At 37.1% G+C, this 20,624-nt stretch overlaps 3 protein-coding genes across 3 annotated transcripts in view; 1 reads left to right on the forward strand and 2 right to left on the reverse strand.

The window, feature by feature from the left end:
- Positions 1-6,399, reverse strand: part of LOC133519979 (uncharacterized) — a 33,885-nt gene extending 27,486 nt beyond the window's left edge. Inside the window, exons 1-9 of the mRNA XM_061854198.1 lie at positions 5,900-6,399; positions 5,693-5,815; positions 4,542-4,713; positions 3,458-3,612; positions 2,300-2,455; positions 1,729-1,949; positions 1,355-1,526; positions 836-1,002; positions 187-466 (exon numbers count right to left, since the gene is read on the reverse strand). Coding sequence (XP_061710182.1) covers positions 187-466; positions 836-1,002; positions 1,355-1,526; positions 1,729-1,949; positions 2,300-2,455; positions 3,458-3,612; positions 4,542-4,713; positions 5,693-5,815; positions 5,900-6,337 — 1,884 coding nt within the window. The 5' untranslated portion in view covers positions 6,338-6,399. The remainder of the gene's footprint in view (positions 1-186; positions 467-835; positions 1,003-1,354; positions 1,527-1,728; positions 1,950-2,299; positions 2,456-3,457; positions 3,613-4,541; positions 4,714-5,692; positions 5,816-5,899) is intronic.
- Positions 6,400-8,680: 2,281 nt separating this feature from the next.
- On the forward strand, positions 8,681-11,188 carry LOC133519978 (mpv17-like protein 2). The gene is made up of 4 exons (XM_061854197.1): positions 8,681-9,065; positions 9,238-9,499; positions 9,583-9,821; positions 10,287-11,188. The coding sequence occupies exons 2-4, from the start codon at positions 9,268-9,270 to the stop codon at positions 10,425-10,427; spliced, it is 612 nt and encodes a 203-aa protein (XP_061710181.1). The 5' UTR covers positions 8,681-9,065; positions 9,238-9,267; the 3' UTR covers positions 10,428-11,188.
- Positions 11,189-14,880: 3,692 nt separating this feature from the next.
- LOC133519980 (histone-lysine N-methyltransferase 2D-like) lies at positions 14,881-20,609 on the reverse strand. Its single transcript, XM_061854199.1, is given in 7 exon segments — positions 14,881-15,615; positions 16,376-16,735; positions 16,970-17,479; positions 17,481-17,540; positions 18,958-19,259; positions 19,756-20,004; positions 20,101-20,609. Coding segments are annotated over 6 exon segments (1,626 nt in total). The 5' UTR covers positions 20,003-20,004; positions 20,101-20,609; the 3' UTR covers positions 14,881-15,468.
- Positions 20,610-20,624: the final 15 nt, after the last annotated feature.

The raw sequence follows: 20,624 nt of genomic DNA on the forward strand, positions 1-20,624 counted from the left end.
TATATCATTATAATATCCATGATACAATCAAACATCCTCTGCGCGTTTTTTCTAAAAACAGCGGGATCACAAAACAGTGTTCATGGCGCTGCGAAAGATTCATTTCCTTGATTTTATTGCAGTCCGTATGAGGGCGGGATGACCGCAAGACTAGAACTAGGTCCCAGAGACCGATTTATAATTTACCTTGAGAATCTTCGTATCAAAACTGTCACATTTCTCCGCTATAAAATCAAAGAGCCACTGCGCATTTTCTTCTAAAAGCAGCGGCACAATATACAACTGTTGCAGTAAACAGTTGATCGCGCTGCGGCAGAGTTTCCTGGATTTTAGAGCGGTCAATATGAGAGCGGGGTGACCGCAGTGTGTGCTGAACACTGGAACTAGGTCCCAGAGACCGATGGCGGCGGCGATCGACGTGAGTTCGGTTAGTTCGACTGTTGAGAGCGTTGTGAATTTTGCGTCCCTGGAAAGAAATTACCTAATATTGAGATTCCAACTCATGCCAGTTTGGGAGTGGAATTCTTTTTATTACACTCAAGAGCAATGAAAACGGATCACTTGGTTTGAAAATATTGTGTACACGTGTAGGTGCGCTGATTTAACAAATTCGAAGCTAGACATAGTGCTTAGTATTATGCATATTTAAAAGATTAGAAATTCACTAAGTGGTTTTTAGTGTTACAAGATCTATTATTTCTATAGTTCATATCGCAAACGAGAGCAGCTATTGAACGTAATGACAAACCGTGAAGTATTTTTTTGGTAAAGGCCCAAAAATTAGATGGTTTTAATTGGGATACCTTATACATTTCGAATGCGCCCTATTACTTACATGTCGAAGCTTTCCTCCTCATTGGTCCCCATTTTGAGCAGCAGCGCCAACATTTTGATGGTGACGGCGGGCGCGCCTAGCGCAGCGTGCCCGGTGTGTTTATACATAGACAGCTCGTGGAGACGTCCAAACACTCCCAGGCGAGCTACCCACCCGTCCGGCTGGCTCTGTAGGACAAAAAAGAAGTAAATATGGGCCATAGACAATTGAATAATAGTCGTGCAAAAGCTAATAAAGTAGCGTTTTGTGAAAATAATGGTAGTTCAAATGTAGCCTCCCCTTTAGATATTATGATCTAATGACAACATCCCCTTGATACACTAAAACATCCAATATTAGTGTTTCGGTTCCCTTGATTACATGTCATTGTTTGTGTCACATAATTTTCCGAAGTCAAAAGAAGGTCCGTAACTCTTCACACAAGTAGCACTCGCATGTCTGAACAAATCACATATTATAGCGATGTTCCGCGCCGCAGCCGCGCATTAACACCGACTACAATCTACCTGTATAACTCACCTGTGCCAGCGAGAACAGGTACATGGCGGGCGCTATCTTGCCGCGCGACAGCAGCATGTCGGCCGAGGCGCGCAGCAGAGTGGGCACGGGCGCGCCGAGCGCGGCCGCGCGTTGCTCCGCGCCGCCGCCGCCGCGCATTATCACGCCGACTAGCCATTCGCACGGTTCCGACCTGAATTAAAATAATACACTTTCAATCAAATGTGAATACAATAGAAGAAATATTTATTTGGTATAAAATCTAAAATCAATTTTAATATAAAGTAATTTCATTACAAATGTCCTTAACTGGTTTTTAAGGCAAACAGACTCAACTCAACATCTAGGCTCAACTTAAGAAATAAAGGTAGAGATTGTAGATAAAATAAACTTACACAGTATTCAAAATATAGGCCCCACAAGAGGTGACTACGAGGCAGCCATCCAGCGCGAACCGCGGCAGTTGAAGGTCGCACATAAAGGTCGGTTCCTTCCAGCCGCCGGTCGCATTAGACGGTTCCTTGGACGACATGATGTGCGCGCCCCGAACATCGCCTATGAGCTCTGCTGCCCATAACTCTGTGAAGTCCCTTTTGGTGCCTAGAAGCGCTTCACCCTAATAATCAATACAATATTAAGCATCTTTCACTTACTGTCAGACTGTCAAACAAAAATTTACACAAAATATATAAGATGAATCCCAATTCAATTTTGATCTATTAATGGTGAAAAGTGCCTTGATTCTCTGGAGTCAAGATGAAGATTGATTCAACTGAGTTGTTTAATTCTACTCTAAGCAGTTAAGTCGAAGCTAAACTTCTTTTAACATTGTTTGAGACTTGTCTCTTGTAGAGACTGGAGTTCTTCCTAGAAAACACTTTTGAAATGCCTGGAACCAATGCACATTAATATTGCCTAAAGAAACTGATTTGACAAGTCAAAATCCCGGATGAAAGAAAAACTTACTTGTACAACTGAAAAGTTAGCACTGTGCACTTCCAACACATTTTTCCTCAACAGAAATATGAGTCTCTGCGACCAAAGCCCAAGTATATACTGGCCATCCTTCTTAATGCATGGTCTAAGTGTTCTTGATGGCGATTCTTCTTCTGGGCTTTCCAGCTGAAATAAATGTCAAATCATTAAGTATTGTCTGTTTCTTCACGTTTAACGGAAATGGTTGGTAAGAAGTTATTATAGTCAGGTACGTTCTGGTTGAAGGCTTGGCTGTATGAGTCTGATTTGAATGATGTTAAATCTTCTTCTTCCTCGCGTTGTCCCGGCATTTTGCCATGGCTCATGGGAGCCTGGGGTCCGTTTGACAACTTATCCCAAGATTTGGCGTAGGCACTAGTTTTTACGAAAGCGACTGCCATCGTACCTTCCAACCCATAGGGTAAACTAGGCCTGGTTGGGATTAGTCCGGTTTCCTCACGATGTTTTCCTTCACCGAAAAGCGACTGGTAAATATCAAATAATATTTCGTACATAATTTCCGAAAAACTCATTGGTGCGAACCGCGACCTCTGGATTGCAAGTCGCACGCTCTTACTGCTAGGCCACCAGCGCTTTTAATGAAATTTGAATGATGTTAAATAAGAAAAAAAAAACTAGTCTTAAGAGGGAAGTATACCAAGGACTCGTCCATACTAAAAGAATTTTTTTTTTCCACTTCTAAATATTTTCCATTCTCCATGATTTTTAGTATGTTATTGACACAATAAAGAACTAGGTTTATTTATTTATTTAATCTTTATTGCACAATACTTGAAGGTACAAATGGCGGACTTAATGCCTTAAGGCATTCTCTACCGGTCAACCAATGGGTTTATAGGTGTTCTTGTTTTTTCAAAATTTGCAATACAATTTTTTGTTTTAAGTGGAGCCTATAAACCTGAAGAGATCAACATCAAATTCAAAGTAATTTGTTAAGATTTTGTTAGTGGAAATCATGTTCCCCAAAATGGAATTTCATAGAAAAAGTACTGTTATTTCATTAGGAATAGATTTGCAAAAGCTATTCTTCACTGTAAATCACAAAACTAAAGATTAGAAAATGACTGCGCAACTTCCTCACCAACTGCCTGAGATAAATGATTGATAAAACAATAGTTTGAAACTTACTATCAATGTGCCTTCATTAAGTTCAAATGCTGTAAGAAAATGTCTGCCGTTGACATACTGAGCTGACAATGACCAGTTGTTGGATCCCTTGCGAAAAGATGGCAGGTATTCAGTGGGCTTCAAACAGTACTCTATGGGTTGAGATTTGTTGTCATCTGGATTAAAAGAAAATAGTACAGTTGTTTAAGTTAAGAGGGAAAAATTAAATTTGTAATAATATGTATGTAGGTGTATATACTGGAAAATGTATAAGTAATAGAGTTCCATACTGTAAATAAATAAATAATATAAATATTATAGGACATTATTACACAAATTGACTAAGTCCCACAGTAAGCTCAATAAGGCTTGTGTTGAGGGTACTTAGACAACGATATATATAATATATAAATATTACGACCAGTTTTGAGGACCGGTTTGGCCTAGTGGGTAGTGACCCTGCTTACGAAGCTGATGGTCCCGGGTTCAAATCCTGGTAAGGGCATGTATTCGTGTGATGAGCATGGATATTTGTTCCTGAGTCATGGGTGTTTTCTATGTATTTAAATATTTATATATTATATTATATATCGTTTTCTAAGTACCCTCAACGCAAGCCTTATTGAGCTTACTGTGGGACTTAGTCAATTTGTGTACTAATGTCCTATAATATTTATTTATATTTATTTTTATTTTATTAATAAGTACTTAAATACATAGAAAACACCCATGACTCAGGAACAAAAATCCATGCTCATCACACGAATAAATGCCCTTACCAGGATTTGAATCCGGGACCATCGGCTTCGTAGGCGGGGTCACTACCCACTAGGCCAAACTGGTCATCAAAATACTGTATAAGGTGAATAAGTAAATCACACTCAACAACTTTCTTTTGAACTAAGGTTTACTCCAAAAGTAAAAAGAAAATAGGTTTCTGTTGAAAGATGCCAATGTTATCTATGTAACTGCCAATTTCCTTTACAGTTTCAAAATTGGAGCCATAAAAAATGCTGTTTAGTATGATGTAATATTGAAAAGAAGCACATACGTCCACTGACTCTACTGTATGGACATATAATGTGTATTTAGTGCAGTACATTACCTTTGCTACCACCCTGACTGAAGAGGGTGATCTTATCCTTGGACAGCTGTTTGATGTAAGACATGAAGCCATCACGCTTGTCAGCCTGCACTCGACATTGCTGCACCCAGTTGTACCCATATGACCTGTGCTCTAGAACTAATTTCCATTGCTGTGACCTTCCTCCAGAGATCTGAAAATATTGAACTTCTGTTATTTTATCTGGAATTATATTTTTTCATTATTTTACTGCCATGTACAGTCAACCAATTTGATTCCTAGGCCACTATAGAACTATGCCATAATGACTTCTACGACAGTGCTTATAGAGTGATGGGTGTCAAGTATCTAGTAGTTAATGCGACAAGGTTCTATAGTGGCCTAGGATTCAAATCGGTTGACTGTACAATCACGGTTGACTGTACAATCAACCTCGTTGATATGTTAAAAAAATAAGCTAACATAGAGATGTTTTGATACATTCTCCTGAGGAACTCTTAAGAGGGAAGTATACAACATGATTTTCCATACAAAAAGTATTTCCACTTCAAAATATTTTCCATTCTCCATAATTTTTTAGTATCTTATTGACACAATGAAAAACTAGGTTTATAGGTTTTTTCTTTTTTTTTTCAAAATTTGCAATACACAATTTTTTTTTTAAGAGAAACCTATAAACAGAATATGTTATGCTGAAGCACTCTACATCGAAATCAAACTGATTTGTTAAGATTTAGTTAGTGGAAACCGTTTTCTCCAGAAATGGAAATTTCATAGAAAAAGTACCATTATTTCACTAGGATCGCAAAAGCATTTTCCCTCTTAAGACTTTAAAGATAAATTCAAAATTTTATTCTGCAAGTAGGCTTCAAGGGCTCTTTTACAAGTTATAAGCCCTTATCTACTAAGCATGTTAATAGAACAGGACACAACATTTCCCCCAACAAACTGGACCACTATTGTCCCCTGGACTATGGGATAGAATAAAAACACAAAAAGTTGATCTACACTGATAATTAAACTTAAAGGAATTGTATTCCTTGTATCACCTATAAATACCATATATATATATTACTTTATAGTAGTGTGCTAAATTTTTTAATAGGTAACTAAACATGCATATAAGAAATTATAATATCTATGAATGTAGTTGTATGAATGAAATAAATTACCAAGAGAGCAAGTAGGTCTAAAGAATCATCAAAACAACTCTGTAAGTCTTTTATTTCACTTGAGACTTTACATTCTCCAACCACACTTTGGGATTCCAAGCTATAAAAAGTCACTGTTCCAATCTGTAACAAATTATGAATAAAAATTACAATAACAAATTACATAAACAGGAAAATCATGTATTCTATTAGGCAGCAACAACTTACCTTAGATCCAATAATAATTATGTTTTCGGATTCCTTAGTAAGCCACCATACGACGGTAGTAGGCTTTGGAATATTTGCGAGTGGAAGAACTGTGACACTCGAGAGGGACCACTTACAATCGAATGCACTTTGAGGCGTAAATTGAGGAAGAAACGGAACAAGCAAGATCTTCTGTTCACTAACGATAAGAACCCAAGTACCACTAGGTTCAAAACACATACAGAAGATCGGGTTATCCAGAAAATCCCAATCAAAATTCTTCTCTGTACGTTCTGATTCACGATTAATATAAAAGAATAATAATTCCTTGTTACTGGAAACAGCCAAGAACTTTTTTAGACCAAGTTCATAGAAACTGTATGAAGCTATATCAAGATGGACAAGAACATCTAATTTAAATAAACCAGAAAAATCTAAATTTTCACTTATTTGGGCCATAATGTTTTTGTAATATTTATTGACCTCATATTGTTATTGTGACAGTTTTGATAAGAATGAATGAATGAACGAGTGATCAAGACCACAGATAATGTAACCGCCAGGGCGTAGATGATGCGCAGCAAAGAATATAATACTCACTATGCGCAGTAAGTATTTTTAAAATGCCAATTACATCCACACTTTATCAGGCCTGACTCGAGAAAGAATTAAAACCAAAAAAATATATTTGGTATTCAGTTTTCGGACGTCAGACCAAGGCCTGTCGACTTCCTTAGAAAGACGTTCCTAGTGAGTATTATATTCTTTGGACGTGACGCTTCATAATTGCGCATGTGTGGTCTGACATCCTGGGAAGTGTACTATTGCCAAATTCAAAGACATTTTTTTGTATGGAGTTCTCGTTCTTCTCCTAGTGAGTATTATATTGATTATCAGGCCCGAAATCGGGAAGGGTGGATGTAATTGGCGCCTTTATTTTTAACACGCATGCGCTCGTGAGAAACAACACACGCAATGCGACAAAATTAAAAACACGTTTCAACATTCCTGGCAACATACCAAAAACAAGCTACGTAAAGCCCCACCAGAGGGTCTACCGCGAAAACCGAAATTCGCCAATTGCGGTGATCTTTCTCTTTTACTCTTACTAAGACGTAATTAGAGTGACAGAGAAAAATGCCTGCAATTGACGAACTTCGATTTTTCCGGTAGGCCCCAGAAATACATGATCATTGTCAAGTGGGCACTTTTATTCTCATGTATAGGGTGACAGTTAAGATCAAGTTAAGATCAAGTTAAGATTAATATGAAAAATTTATTTTCAATCAAAATCGGCAATATGGCGCGTGATCATATATTACTGGTCAGGCTCTTAATTTGTTTGGGTTATTTGTTGCCCACCAATCACCATATAGCGTTTTCTCTTCTACTAAAATATCTTACAGGTACAATAAGTATAGAGATGAGATGGTAGAGCTGGCAGATGGCCGAACGAGATGCTCTTATGGAACTTTCAGTAGGAGTAGCAGAGAAAGCCCTATGATTGTTTGTCCTTTTCAGTTTCATTTTTTTTTAAATAGGATTGTTTCCATCTACAAATCTTAGGGCAGACTTGTATCCCAATAAATTCTTTTGGATTTTAAAAAGGAAAATTTTTTATTGACAAGAACAATATACATAATGGATATATACAGATGATTACTATAACTAGCTTATATCTAAAATAGGCCCTTGAGGCATTGTACCAAGGATGCTGGCGGCATTTCCTCGTTGTATCGCAATACTGATACGTTGTGCGAGGAAGCCGCCAGCTCTTCGGTCACCAGTTACGTCAACCAGACGTTTCGCGATTTCTCCAAAAAACTTGTGCGCGCTGGGACCCCATGGACCTAGTGTTTCAACGCCAAAAGGTACAAAATGGTACTCTCTACCGAGGCTCTTATATTTATTACGTTTCAAAATTTCGGCGCTTTCCGCCGCTGCGCCCGCTTTTACATTAGTCCGTTGGAGGTGGGACGGTGCCAGTGTGTCTACGCAGGTAGCATCCCACACTAACATCCGTCCCAAGCTCCAAGGAACCAAGGACACCCCATCAGGCCTCTTGCCATCATCCCTGATAATGCCAGTTGGCTCAAGAAGAGCAGGCACATTGATGGTGGCAAGAGATCGACGAATTATGTCATTAAGCGACGCATGTCTTGAAAAACGACCTGCACTTTTTTGACAAGATAATCCGTGGTGTCCCAGTCGGTCCACGTCCGTGCCACAAGAGCATATATGTGGCATACATACCGAAACCCCGAGTCGCAAACCAGTCGCCAGTCTTAGGGAGGTCGGATCCAAGAAAGTACCAGTATTAGGTGAAGGATGGGCATGTAGCCAGCCTTTTGGATTATAAGAACATGTTAAACTACTTTTAGGGGACCTGTAATGACCATATTTTTGTAATTATTGAATTTAAAATATCTTTTGGCACACGTCACGAGACCAAACTGGAAACGTCTTTGAAGATTCTGATGACGTCACAACTCTCGGATTGACACTGTTGACAGTTAGGCGATAAACAACAAATGACAAATGTCAGTTAACAGTTCTTATCTTCTACGTGTGTATGTAGTTATGTGTCAAACCGTAAACTGTGACGTCACACAATTTTCAAAGAGCGTTTTGGGCGCGAAAGCATCTGTCAAAATATATTTTGTTAATTTAACATATTTAAAGCCGTTTTTAGTATAAAAGTTGAATTTTAGGGCAACTTTTAGTTAATATAGCGTTTAATACAAGCGTTTCAAAAAATTGGAAACAACCCTATTCCCTACTGTAAATTTTGGTATGGCTTATCGTGGGATCAATTTACGTAGTTTATTTTTGGTATGTTAGGAAAGTTAACACGTGTTTTTTATTTGGCGCAATGCGTATGTTCTATCCCTCACGGGCGCACGCGTATATCGCATCTAGTTGATCCTACCATCTATGTAAAATATACATATAGACTATCCCGTCATTTGTCGTTTGGTAATTTCTCCTTCCCCCCGTTCATGCCTGATCCAGTTATAATTGATTCATGATTTTTAAATTGTCATATTTGACATTTCATTCAACCTTGACAATGTCTATTTTTCAGCAAAAAAATGTATATTTAGGCGCATTATTTCATTTTTGTGGAGAGTGAGTGGATCCATAATGAGTAAAAATATGTGGTAACACGGATTTATATATTCTCGCTGTAAGTAATGGATATTTGTAGTTAATGGTCTATCTTTAATTTAATATCATAATTCGGTTTCGCCGTATTTCAAGGATATTTAAATGTTTACATAAGCTTATGGGATTTATGGCAATTAGCGTAATGGCATGTGTTTCTGATGAACATTCTTAATATAAGTGTCTATTTGCAGAATTAAAACTGTTGTGCTCCTGATATCATAATGCATGCTGCGTGTGGCATGAGGCTCCTACAGGCTGCGAGCCCTATCAGGAGCCAACATAGGTCCATTTCAGCATTCAATCGCGGTATAGCAGTACTTTTCAAACCAAAGAACTTGCTAATTACCAACAGCTTAACATCAGGGATATTTATGTTTGTCGGAGACTTGGCACAGCAAGAGTTTGAATATCGATCTGAATATCTGAAAACACGATATGATTGGGCTAGATCAGGTATTTTTACACAGAAAGTATACCAAAATATTGTAGTTAAATGAGGCCTATATGATAATAGTATATTATTTTTTATGTTTCAGCAAGAATGTTAATTGTAGGAATACTTATGGGTCCATTACACCACTACTATTATATATATTTAGACAAAATACTACCTGGTGCTGAAATAAAGACAGTTTTCAAAAAAATAGCTTATGATCAACTGTTTGCATCACCTGCAACTATTTTACTTTTCTTTATTGGAATGGGCATGCTAGAAAACAAAAGCACTCAACAAACAAAGGATGAGATTGCATACAAGTTCAAGTACACATACCTAGTGAGTGTTTTATTTCTAATTGTTTCTGCACCCAAATCCCTGGTGTATGGTTAATACATGTAGGATGTTGGTTGTCAGGACGTTATACCTCACACACGTCAAATGATACTTATGACAGTTTTAGATTTTTATATGGAGTAGCTGTAATAAATTGTTAGTAGACATTTTTTTTGTAATTTAGCACATTAATTTATTTAGAAATAGGCCACACAAAGCGAACATACGAGTGAGGCAATTTTTCTCGTGCCTTGGCCGACGTATGTTTACACTGGCCGGTTTATGTGTGGACGTGCCTAATGCAACATTTAAATAATAGGAATATGGTAAACACATATTTATTCAGTTATTTTTTAGAATAAGCTCAACCAAAAGAGACTTGAAGAAGCTGTCATAGAGACCATCATTTGACGATGCGAGAGGTATAGTGAAATAATGTTATTATTAATTATAACAACTTTGTTCCAGGGTGACTGCATGTTTTGGCCACCAGTACAGTTCATCAACTTTTATTTTTTACCAACAAAATACAGGGTGTTTTACATAAATGGCGCAACAATGTTATTTAACGTATTTTTATCTTATGTAAAACATTTTGATCAATATTGATGCATTTACCATATGGTAAGGAAGCCCAAGAGGGGATTGTTGTAGTTACTTGACAGATTAAAATATGAGTGTTAGTTTGCTACCTATGGAGTCTACCTTAATCACTTTTAGTTATCTATGTTGGTTTGTTGGATGGTGGAGAATAGGTTACAAGTTCGGAACACAGTATCCGTCAGATTAAAAAAATGCATACAAATAATTGTCAAATTAAGTACAATTATAGCATCAACATGGACCAAAATAACCAAATCCATCAACCAACGGCCCAACATAGATGGCTAAAAGTGATTAAGGTAGACTCCACAGGTAGCAAGTTATAACTCTGTCTTATTGGTGTCCGCAACTCGACGTCATATTTCGCGCCTATTTTGCGTAGTGGGTTGTCAGCACTACTCTTGCTAACCCAACTCTACCAAGAAGCCTAGCAGACCCTTGATGTTGCCGACGACTACTGGGAGAGACCCCGGCGAACCGAGGTATTGTGTCCGGTACTCTGCCAACCCTGGGCATTCAAGAATGACGTGGGCAGCTGTCTCCTGCCACCATGCATGCTCTGCAGAGGGGGTGTAACACGTAGGGTTCATCACTCTGTCTTAATCGGACATTTTTAGTAACTACAAAAATCCTCCCTGGAGTTTCCTAGTGTTACTTGAGCACAACCTGTTCTGTGATGTAAAGAATGTAATGTAAATATTATGTATATAGTTATAGAAAATATATGTAAAAAGTAGTAAAATTCGTTTGACGCTTGGTGATATAAACTTCTTTTCTTTTCCTGTTACTCTCTGTTGGATTGGAGTATTGAGCTTGAATCAACCTTGAGCAGTTTGGGTAACCTTCCCCCACCCCATCCTCAATAGCCGGTCGATAGTGACCCTGCCTTCGAAGCAGGAGGTCATCGTCTCTTGTACAAAACACGTGCGAATAGGTAGGCAGTTCATAAGGCCGATGGCCAAGGTGCATACATATAGTTAGAAATTTTGTTCTCTAGAGAGGATGCCGCTCACATGCCGCTGGTGCCCATGATTATTTATGATTATGACTGTTAAACACAAATAAATTGAGCCTACTGTACACTAATTGCCAGTTAAACAATAGTAGGTAAATTTAACTTGTCCATGGTAATCATATTTGTAAAGAAAAACACTAAAAATAAATGGCTTTCATCATTTGTAACATTTTATTGCAATATTGACAAAAAAGTACAAAATCACTTTTTACAATGTTTGATAATGATACAGGATGTATTTAATTATTTACTTTAAGGGCAGTATAATAAATTACTCAGCGGGTGTCAATCACCATGTACCTATAACACACTTAGCCTGTATTACTATGTACATAAATACCAAAATATAGAAGTTCATATTACATTTGCAAATACAATTGAGAAAAACTTGTTTCGGTATAACTGCACTGCGCACGTTTCCCGTATGCTGCAAAAAATGACCGTACGGCCACCACCACTTTGACACTGACATATTGGCTAGCGTGTGCGTAACTTACTTTCTATGCATCTCGCTCGTAAGTATGAATTTTCTCAAATGATTTTTACTCCTACAAAAGTATGTAATAATATGAGCGGTAGCCTACATTGACGTGGTCAATCGTCCTACATTATCAAAACATGTACATAGATTAGAACCTTAAAACCACCACCGTACAGCCGCTTTTTAAACGACATTGTTGCTTTTGCACGCGCTTAAAACGGGAGCCCACCGCTCGTACAAAATAAACGGCTTTAACAGATAATGCGTAATAATCATTTGAGAGAAGTCATACTATGCTCGTGTTGGATTTGCCATTATGAAATCGCATTTTAAGGTACATTTTATTCAAACATTTAAAATACGGCATAATGTCGGTAGGCGAAGAAACGAGTAGATCATGCCATTTACCTGAACCAGGTATAAGAGGATGATGCTCGCTGGCGAGCGGTCACTTGTTGTGCTACCAGCGCCACGGACAGAGATAAGTACCTTAATCTGATTATTTATTTTGTACTGTATATTTAGATACATTTATTACTGAAAATGTGGCTTAGTGTTAGAAGTATAATATTATGATTATTGTTGTTTATTAAATACTTTTACTGCTATTAAAGTATGATTTTTAAATTATAGCTTATTTAGTTTAAATTACACCTTTTAGCCCATTTAACATGTGATTCATGTATTGCCAATAAATAAGTATCTCTCATATGAACTAAATAGCTTTACTCGCATTTGCCTAGTAAATAATAATTATTTAAAGTAAAACAATGGAAAATGACAATTGTCTTTTCTCTATTCAGTTCACGGTGTTGTTTTATTAGTATTGTTTATATTGTGTTGTTGTATATTCATTCTTTTTTAAAACAGTAATAAAAATCACTAGCTTTCAACAATGAGGCAGTTTTATTACCCTTTTTTTATCTTACTCAGCTTCATTTGTTATTTAGTTATGAGATCCCTTATAAATTCCTAATAGTAACATTTTAATATATATACAAAAATGAGCATCATATTAGCGAGCCAGATGTATAGAAAGTAAGTTGCGCAGACAGCGAATATGTCAGTGACACAAGGCAGTTGTAAGGCTACTGGATTCGGTAGCGAGCAAAGTGGGGAGTGTCATTATAAATGTCATGCTTTCAAAAAAATGTGACATTGCCACACTTAGTGATTGCAAATGCCATGCAAAGTTAGCTTGGTCAGACGATGCTACAAGCTGGATCCGTGCTCCATTACGCATGTGGTGTGGTTTGGCCTTTACGACATTACATACAAATATATACTTAGCATATATCAATTGGAGCTTACGATTACTGAAAATATTTCTCATCATACCACAATTTATATTTCCTACGAAAACGCTACACTACATTGTTGTAGCCGAGTTAGTCATTTGGTCAAAGGGGTTATTTTTTAGTTGCCATTACCTGAATGGCAAACAATCCAGACCCCGTTTAGTATTCTACCGTGATAATGTACGTAACCTGAGCATGTCTTAGCAAAAACGGCGAAGTTCAAGTTTCATTATCTTCATCTCAACGCTTATAATAAAATCGAGCAATATAAATGAAAATCACGTATATTCAAACTTCAAGGTAGCAAATAGAACTAAGAAGACGAAGAGTGTTCACTCCATACGATTTTGTTACCAAAAATACTATTATTTTCGTAGTCTACATCTAGCGTCAAGTAGCGGAATTCTCAGTACTGCTACTCGACAATAGATGTCCCTACAAACAAAAAGTCTAATGCTCAACGTTTTCAGCTAATATTATAACCAGAGTAAGCGTAGTAGTTGAAAATAGAGCTCCGCTTACTCTGATTATAATATTAGCGGAAAATCATGTAGATGTAGACGACGAAAATAGTATTTTTGGTAACAAAACCGTTGTATAGAGTGAGCACTCTTGTTCTTTTTAATTCTCTTTGAAGGTAGACACAAAAACACTTAACTATACGTCCGCCAAACAACGTGCCGATGTGGGCATAAATCACTAAGCCAAACCTCTCACTTATACTAGTTTCCGTGAGAGTCAGAATGGCGGGTGTACCTAAATAAAATTAAATGAAGACCATACCATATTTTTGTACCTAATTTGTACTATTTAGTACCTCCTTTAAAAAAAAATGTACCTCACGGTACTTAAAGTTATCACCAAAAAACAGGTCACCCGCCATCCTGACAGTCAGAATGGCGGGTGTACTTTATTACGCTATGTTCCCGTGGTTATTGATAAATTCTATAAAAGCCAAATTTTTGTACCTTTTTTGTACCTTCATATTCAATTATAATACGAGTCATTATATTTTTGGTTTCCAAATTTTACTCATTTTATATTTTGCTTGCTATTACAATTTTGCAGGCGTTATAATTTTTCAAATTATCGATTTCATTTTTAAGAAAAAACGCTAAGGTACAATTATTTTTATTACGCCAGGATTTAGTACCTTTACTGTTTAATCTGTTAAGTTCAAATAACTCAGTAAATCATGTCTTAAAAAAGGGTAGGCGCCAATTCAAAGAAATCTTCCTAAGAAAAATCATTTTTAAGACATGATTTTCTGAGCTATTAGAACTTAACAGATTAAACATTAAAGGTACTAAATCCTGGCGTAATAAAAATAATTTTACCTTAGCGTTAAAAAAGACTAGGCGCTAATTCAAAGAAATCTTCCTAAGAAAAATCATTTTTAAGACATGATTTTCTGAGTTATTTGAACTTAACAGATTAAACATTGAAGGTACTAAATCCTGGCGTAATAAAAATAATTGTGCCTTAGCGTTTTTTCTTAAAAATTAAATCGATAACTTGAAAAATTATAACGCCTGCAAAATTGTAATAGCAAGCAAAATATAAAATGAGTAAAACTTGGAAAGCACAAATAAAATGACTCATATTATAATTGAATATGAAGGTACAAAAATTTGGCTTTTTATAGAATTTATCAATAAACACGGGAACATAGCGTAATAAAGTACACCCGCCATTCTGACTGTCAGGATGGCGGGTGACCTGTTTTTTGATCATAACTTTACGTACCGTGAGGTACAAATTTTTTTAAACGAGGTACTAAACAGTACAAATTAGGTACAAAAATATGGTATGCTTTTCATTTGATTTTATTTAGGTACACCCGCGATTCTGACTCTCACTAGTTTCCTCTCGCTCACGTTTGAACCACGCATCCTTGTGATGTACGCCTCCATCGGCACGTTATGTTTGGCGGACGTATAACCATCTGTGGACCTTATCCCCCTTATTCATAAAACTTTACAAACCTCAATTACTTTATTTATGTTCTATCGCTTTCTAACAAATAAGCACATAACTCATAATGACAGATTAAGACAAACAATTAATATTAATTGAGGCTTGTAGCGCTTATATCAATAACACCGTAAGTCTGCAATACGGTTTACCTATTGTCAATTACCAGTATGGATGATGATTACACCCAACCGCATAATTGTATGGCCGATTTATGAATGAGTTCATAATTGTCACATGCAATTTTATAGCTCGTTGTACCTGGGGGGTATTAGAGAGTTAACCCCAACACATTGTCCAGTCGTCTTTCCTCGTTTGTAGCTTGACTACAATGCGGTATAAGTTGAGTGCTGGACCGAGAGGCAGTCCCAAGCCTCTCACGATGTCCGCTCGCCGTGCCATGCTCAATGCATGTCCATCGAATTCCTGAAACACATCACACAAACATTATTTATTACAGTATTCTTGGTAATCATCCTTAAGAGGAAACATTAGTGGTAATTTTTGCACACAAACGTTCTCAGCATTTTCCTCTCCGGATTTTAGCCTTAGATTTGCTTTTTCTTAACAGACGCCTAGCATATAAAATCGGCAACAATAAACTCAAAAATAAAAACGGTCAGACACCTGACACAGTTTCGCATTCCGTTTCCAAAATTGCGTTACAATTAGGCGGGTCCACTGAGAGCGAGGCAATTTCCTCACGCACAAAACGGCCAGTGTAGACGTGCCGCGGCCGAGGCGGCGCGCGCGTTTTCCTCGCCTGAGCGGCTATTGGTTAAGATTTGGAGGAGGAAAATGTCGAGAACTAATCCTCATTTTCTGAGATTTTTACGAAGGATTTTTCCGCTAAGCTGCATTTGCCCTTATCGCACGAATTTAAGGAACCGCCCCCTTTAGCGTGACGGAAATATTTACCAAACATTCTCAAATCTGAGAAGGGGTGCAGCTGGTACGGTCACGTGTGAAAATATTGATACGAAAAAGTGCCAAAAATATGTATACACGACTTCATTACTCATATATTAAGGTAGTGTATACATATTTTTGGCACATTTTCTCTTAAGAAATACAATACGCACGTAGAGACTAGAGAAGGACAATCCTTCTGTCGGATGCCAAGAGTCTTATTGTGAGCATAGCCTGCATAGCCATAAATATTAGTATTATGAAGAAAATTGTTTACCTGTTCCTTTAGCAATGGAGCAGCTTCTGCAAAATTCTCCATAAAATAGTCATATACATCATCTGTTGTCCAATTAGTTATATCAGGTATCCTTGGATCAATAGGCACATCTTCCGCAAGTTTAGATTCAGATCTGTCCAACTCATGGGGTTTTAGGAATGGCTCGACCGGAGGAGATCCTCGAATACTGTACTCTAGGCTGCTAGGAATGATAGCCGGGGAGCCGACCACTGTGGGTCGTGACTCAAGGCAGTTGTTACATTCCCATTGGTCCCACGCTTTCTGACGCTCTGGGATTCGTGGAGTGTGGCAAAGCGCGTGATATGCATCTGAACATATGCTGCATACTGTTAATATTCCCTGAAAACGTTTGCAATCAATTAAATAAACAAGAAATATATAAAAGAAAAACTCACAACTTTTTAGCATATTCTAAAAGCATATTGGTGTAAAGGTTCGACCACACCACTGCGTATACGCAACGTGTTACGTTTTCGCCATAGTGTGGTTGCTGGTCCTTTACCCTGCAGTTAGAGATCATGAAAACTGGTGGCTTTTATGTATTACAATTATTATAATTTTTATGAAACTTACAGCATCATTAGTCTCACAGCAAACTACACAGGTTTTACAATGTGGACATTGCCAGGTATTATCTGGCCTAGGTTTCAATATGCCAGATCCTGAATGCAGGCAGTTTAAGTGTGCCTTATTATTGCAATCTCGGCATTCAATAAGCCTATCATTGGACCCGCGAGATTTTTGAATATGGCATACTGAGCAAACTCCTCCAGAAGTCTCATGGGGTGATGGTTCATCTTGCTCCAGTTCATCGCCACTTCCGTCTAAAGACATTTGGCTTTCAGAGACGGGTGTACCTTCTTTGTCCTTGTTTCCCTGCCCCGTAATTAGAAGGCGCTTTTTAATAGTGCTCTTGTTGAGGGACCCTACCGGTCTACCTCTTTTGCGTTTGCTAGGAACATTGTTGTCTGATGGGTCAAAGACTTTTTTGGCCATTTTTCGTCTTTCACCTACTCGGACGCCCGCATTTCTAGTCATGCTATTGCTTGGCCCAGTGCTGGAGGACCCGCCGCCGCGTTTTTTTTGGCCGCCCTCGCATTCGTTGGGGTGATGATCGGCATGAAGAATTTGCTGAAGAAGTCATCTGGAAAAGAAATTAATTTTCCCGATTGGGTATTGTTATTATAAATTTGACAGAAATGACATCAATGTCACATAAAATTACCTGAAAAAAGGTGACACAAAAAAAATCTTATTGTAACATCCTTGGAGGATTTACTAAATAACCCTTTAGATTTTATATGGCGAAATTGACCACTTTATAACATCATCTTTTTATTTTATTTCCTAATGCAGATTTTTAGGACTTTTAGGCGCTTAGCGCGATAATACGCGCATAGCGTTTTCTCACTTAAACATTGGAGCGACGAGCGAATCGGATCCAGTGAGCTAAGCGCCTAAAGCGATGACTTGATGAGTTTGATCATTTTTTTGACCGAGCACTAGCCAATGTTTCAGCTTTGGCAAAAATGCTTTCGTAAGTCCGGATGTACTCCCCTATAGGTCGCAATACTTAACCGATTGTAGTGAAATTATGTGAGCAGGTTTAATGATTAAATACAATTTTTTTTTATTCAGACTTTGGATTTCTTTCAAAACCGCGGAGATTAGGTCTCAGGATCAACCAGTCAAAAAACGAATACCTTCACATGAAACGTTACAAAAATATACGCGTTGAGCGTAATAGTCTTCATGTTGGGGGTACTGCCTACAGTGGCATTTACAAGTTTTGGTGCCTTGGATGCACATTTACCAACACAAACACACTGGTGGTAACTGCTAGGAAAAAAATCCCACCTTTTACCAGTGGTAAGTACTGGGAAAAAAAAACACTGGTAACAACTTGGTGGTAACTAGTGGGAATAACCGAAATTTTTTCACGCTAAATTGTGACATAATGGAATGGACATTTTGGGACATTTTTTTATAAATGGTAGGATTGAGAATGCGAACGATTCAGAGTAGAATGAGCCCAAGAAAGTCCAGATTTGTAAAAAATCTGGTTTACAATATTTTAAATATTTATTTTAGAAAACACCCTTATACACCTTGTGAGTCGCTAAAATGATTGGTGGTTAAATTGTGTAGAAATATTTTCTTCAATATTTTATTTAGAACCAAGTTCATATTGAACCATAGAACCATTTTTCCTTCTGTCTAATCCTATCTGCAATGGTGTATAGGTTTTTGAATATATTTTACAGTACATACTAGTTTCCTGCATCTGTGCATGCGCGCATATGTAGAAACTTTAAACACCCATATGTACTGTATAATGTTGTACAATACACATGCGAATAGGTAATTTGCAACTCGTGTTGATTTAAAACACTCCCTTCGGTTGTGTTTTAATTTATCACCACTTGCTGCGAATTTCCTATTTTCTGCACTTGTATCGTAAATAATATATTTAAAAATTAAATGTTCAATTATTTTTAAGTTGGTTGTTGTGATGGGACACCACAACTGAAAGCATTCAAATATAACAAATCCCTACATACCTTAGTATTTGACTCAACATTGTAGTCAAATTTAAAGCTGTCTGAACTGTCACCATCATGATCGGCAGGGCCCAATGCCAAGTTTCCATTTGGTAGCTTTACAAGACTACCCGAAGACAACTCTTTATTTACAATGGTCTCCAACTGTTTCTTGGAGTATTTAGATTCTTGTGAAGCAGCCTCCTGTACAAGTTCATCAAATGCAATCCCATTCTCCAGGTAACTCTGATCTTGATAGATTAGAGTGGCTATTGCTGAGGTAATTATACGTCGTTCACTTGTTGCTATTGCTGATGACATTTCTAGAACCAAATTTACATGCATAAGAACAAAAAAATTAATGCAGTTGACTTGTAATATGTATTATTAAATGATATAAGTTTGATGATAAAATATTAATTCAGTCTACCTGTCAAAAGTATATTCTTAATAATATTTCAATGTATGATGTATTAGTGTATTTAGTCAGGTCATAAGTTCTGTCACAAAGATATTACTGATAAAAAAGTAATAGGCACAGATCCTTATTCATAGTATCATATGGTTTTAACCTTATTTAATGCTGAATTGTTTATGATATAATTTAATGTAAGTTGCTGTCTCAGTTATGCATAATTCTGTCATATACAGAAAAAAAGTTGCTGGGTCTTTTTAAAAAAGATTTGAGCATGTTTGAGTGAATTGGTATAAAACAAGCTTTCAAATAATGGCTATTTTTTTTATTAAAAGTTTTGCATTATATTTTTTCGGTCGTAACCTTTGTGATGACCTGATTAAGTATATACGTAAAATTCTTACTGTTGTTTTGGCTTGATTTCCTTCGCCACTTAGCAGCGTTTCTATAGCTCTCATTATCTTTATAATCAACTTTATAAACGCTCTTCTCCTTTAGGCAACGTTTAAGATCTGCTTTAGTGTATTTCGGGGCAACTTTGTAGCACTTTAACATAAACTTGCAAATTCGGTTGATGTCTGGTCTCGATTTCCTTGAACGCAAATGGTCTATCGCTGACAAAATTTCTTTTTTATACTTTATCTCTGACATTTCTGGAACAAGTAATATGAATATAAACGAGGTTTGCTTTTGTACGAATTATATATTAGTTTATTTAAGTACCAGTGACTTCAGCTGAAGTAATTTACCTGAGTAAAATCATGCCGGTGAGTTGAAATCACACAGCTACTTTATGATAACGCCACTATTGGACTTATGTTAACGAATAGGGCTTTATAAGTTCAGTTTTAGACTGCGTTATTATTAATATAAATTAATTAATTAAGTAAAACCACTCCGCTACCAAAACTGAAAAGTGAAACGAAAAATTCGGTCTTGCGAAAAAGTTACAATTTTATAGACGTTTTATATTTAGCTTAACCTTATCCGTGTATAAAGCAACCAATATCAACGCGAGTAGGCAAACATGTGGTTAGAAATGCAAAACGCTTTTATATTTAAGTGCTCTACAGATGTGACATTTTGTCCATTATAGCGCAAATTACACTTCCCGATTTCGGACCGCAAATCAGTCCCAAATTCGGGCCCTGATAATCGTTTTCGTTTCACGGAATATCTGGGGGCCTACCGTAAAAATCGAAGGCCCTACCGCGAACCACGTTCAACGTGTTGCCTCCCCCAGCGCTAATAGGGTTGTTTCCATCTACAAATC

The sequence above is a fragment of the Cydia pomonella genome, chromosome 7 (genome assembly GCF_033807575.1).
Source record: "Cydia pomonella isolate Wapato2018A chromosome 7, ilCydPomo1, whole genome shotgun sequence".
In the NCBI taxonomy this organism is placed as follows: Eukaryota; Metazoa; Arthropoda; class Insecta; order Lepidoptera; family Tortricidae; genus Cydia; species Cydia pomonella.

Coding starts and splice junctions, on each gene's coding strand:
- LOC133519978 (XM_061854197.1), top strand. CDS start 9,268: ATGCATGCTGCGTGTGGCATGAGGCTCCTACAGGCTGCGAGCCCTATC. Junction 9,500..9,582: donor ATATGATTGGGCTAGATCAG/GTATTTTTACAC, acceptor TTTATGTTTCAG/CAAGAATGTTAATTGTAGGA. Junction 9,822..10,286: donor AGTTCAAGTACACATACCTA/GTGAGTGTTTTA, acceptor ACTTTGTTCCAG/GGTGACTGCATGTTTTGGCC.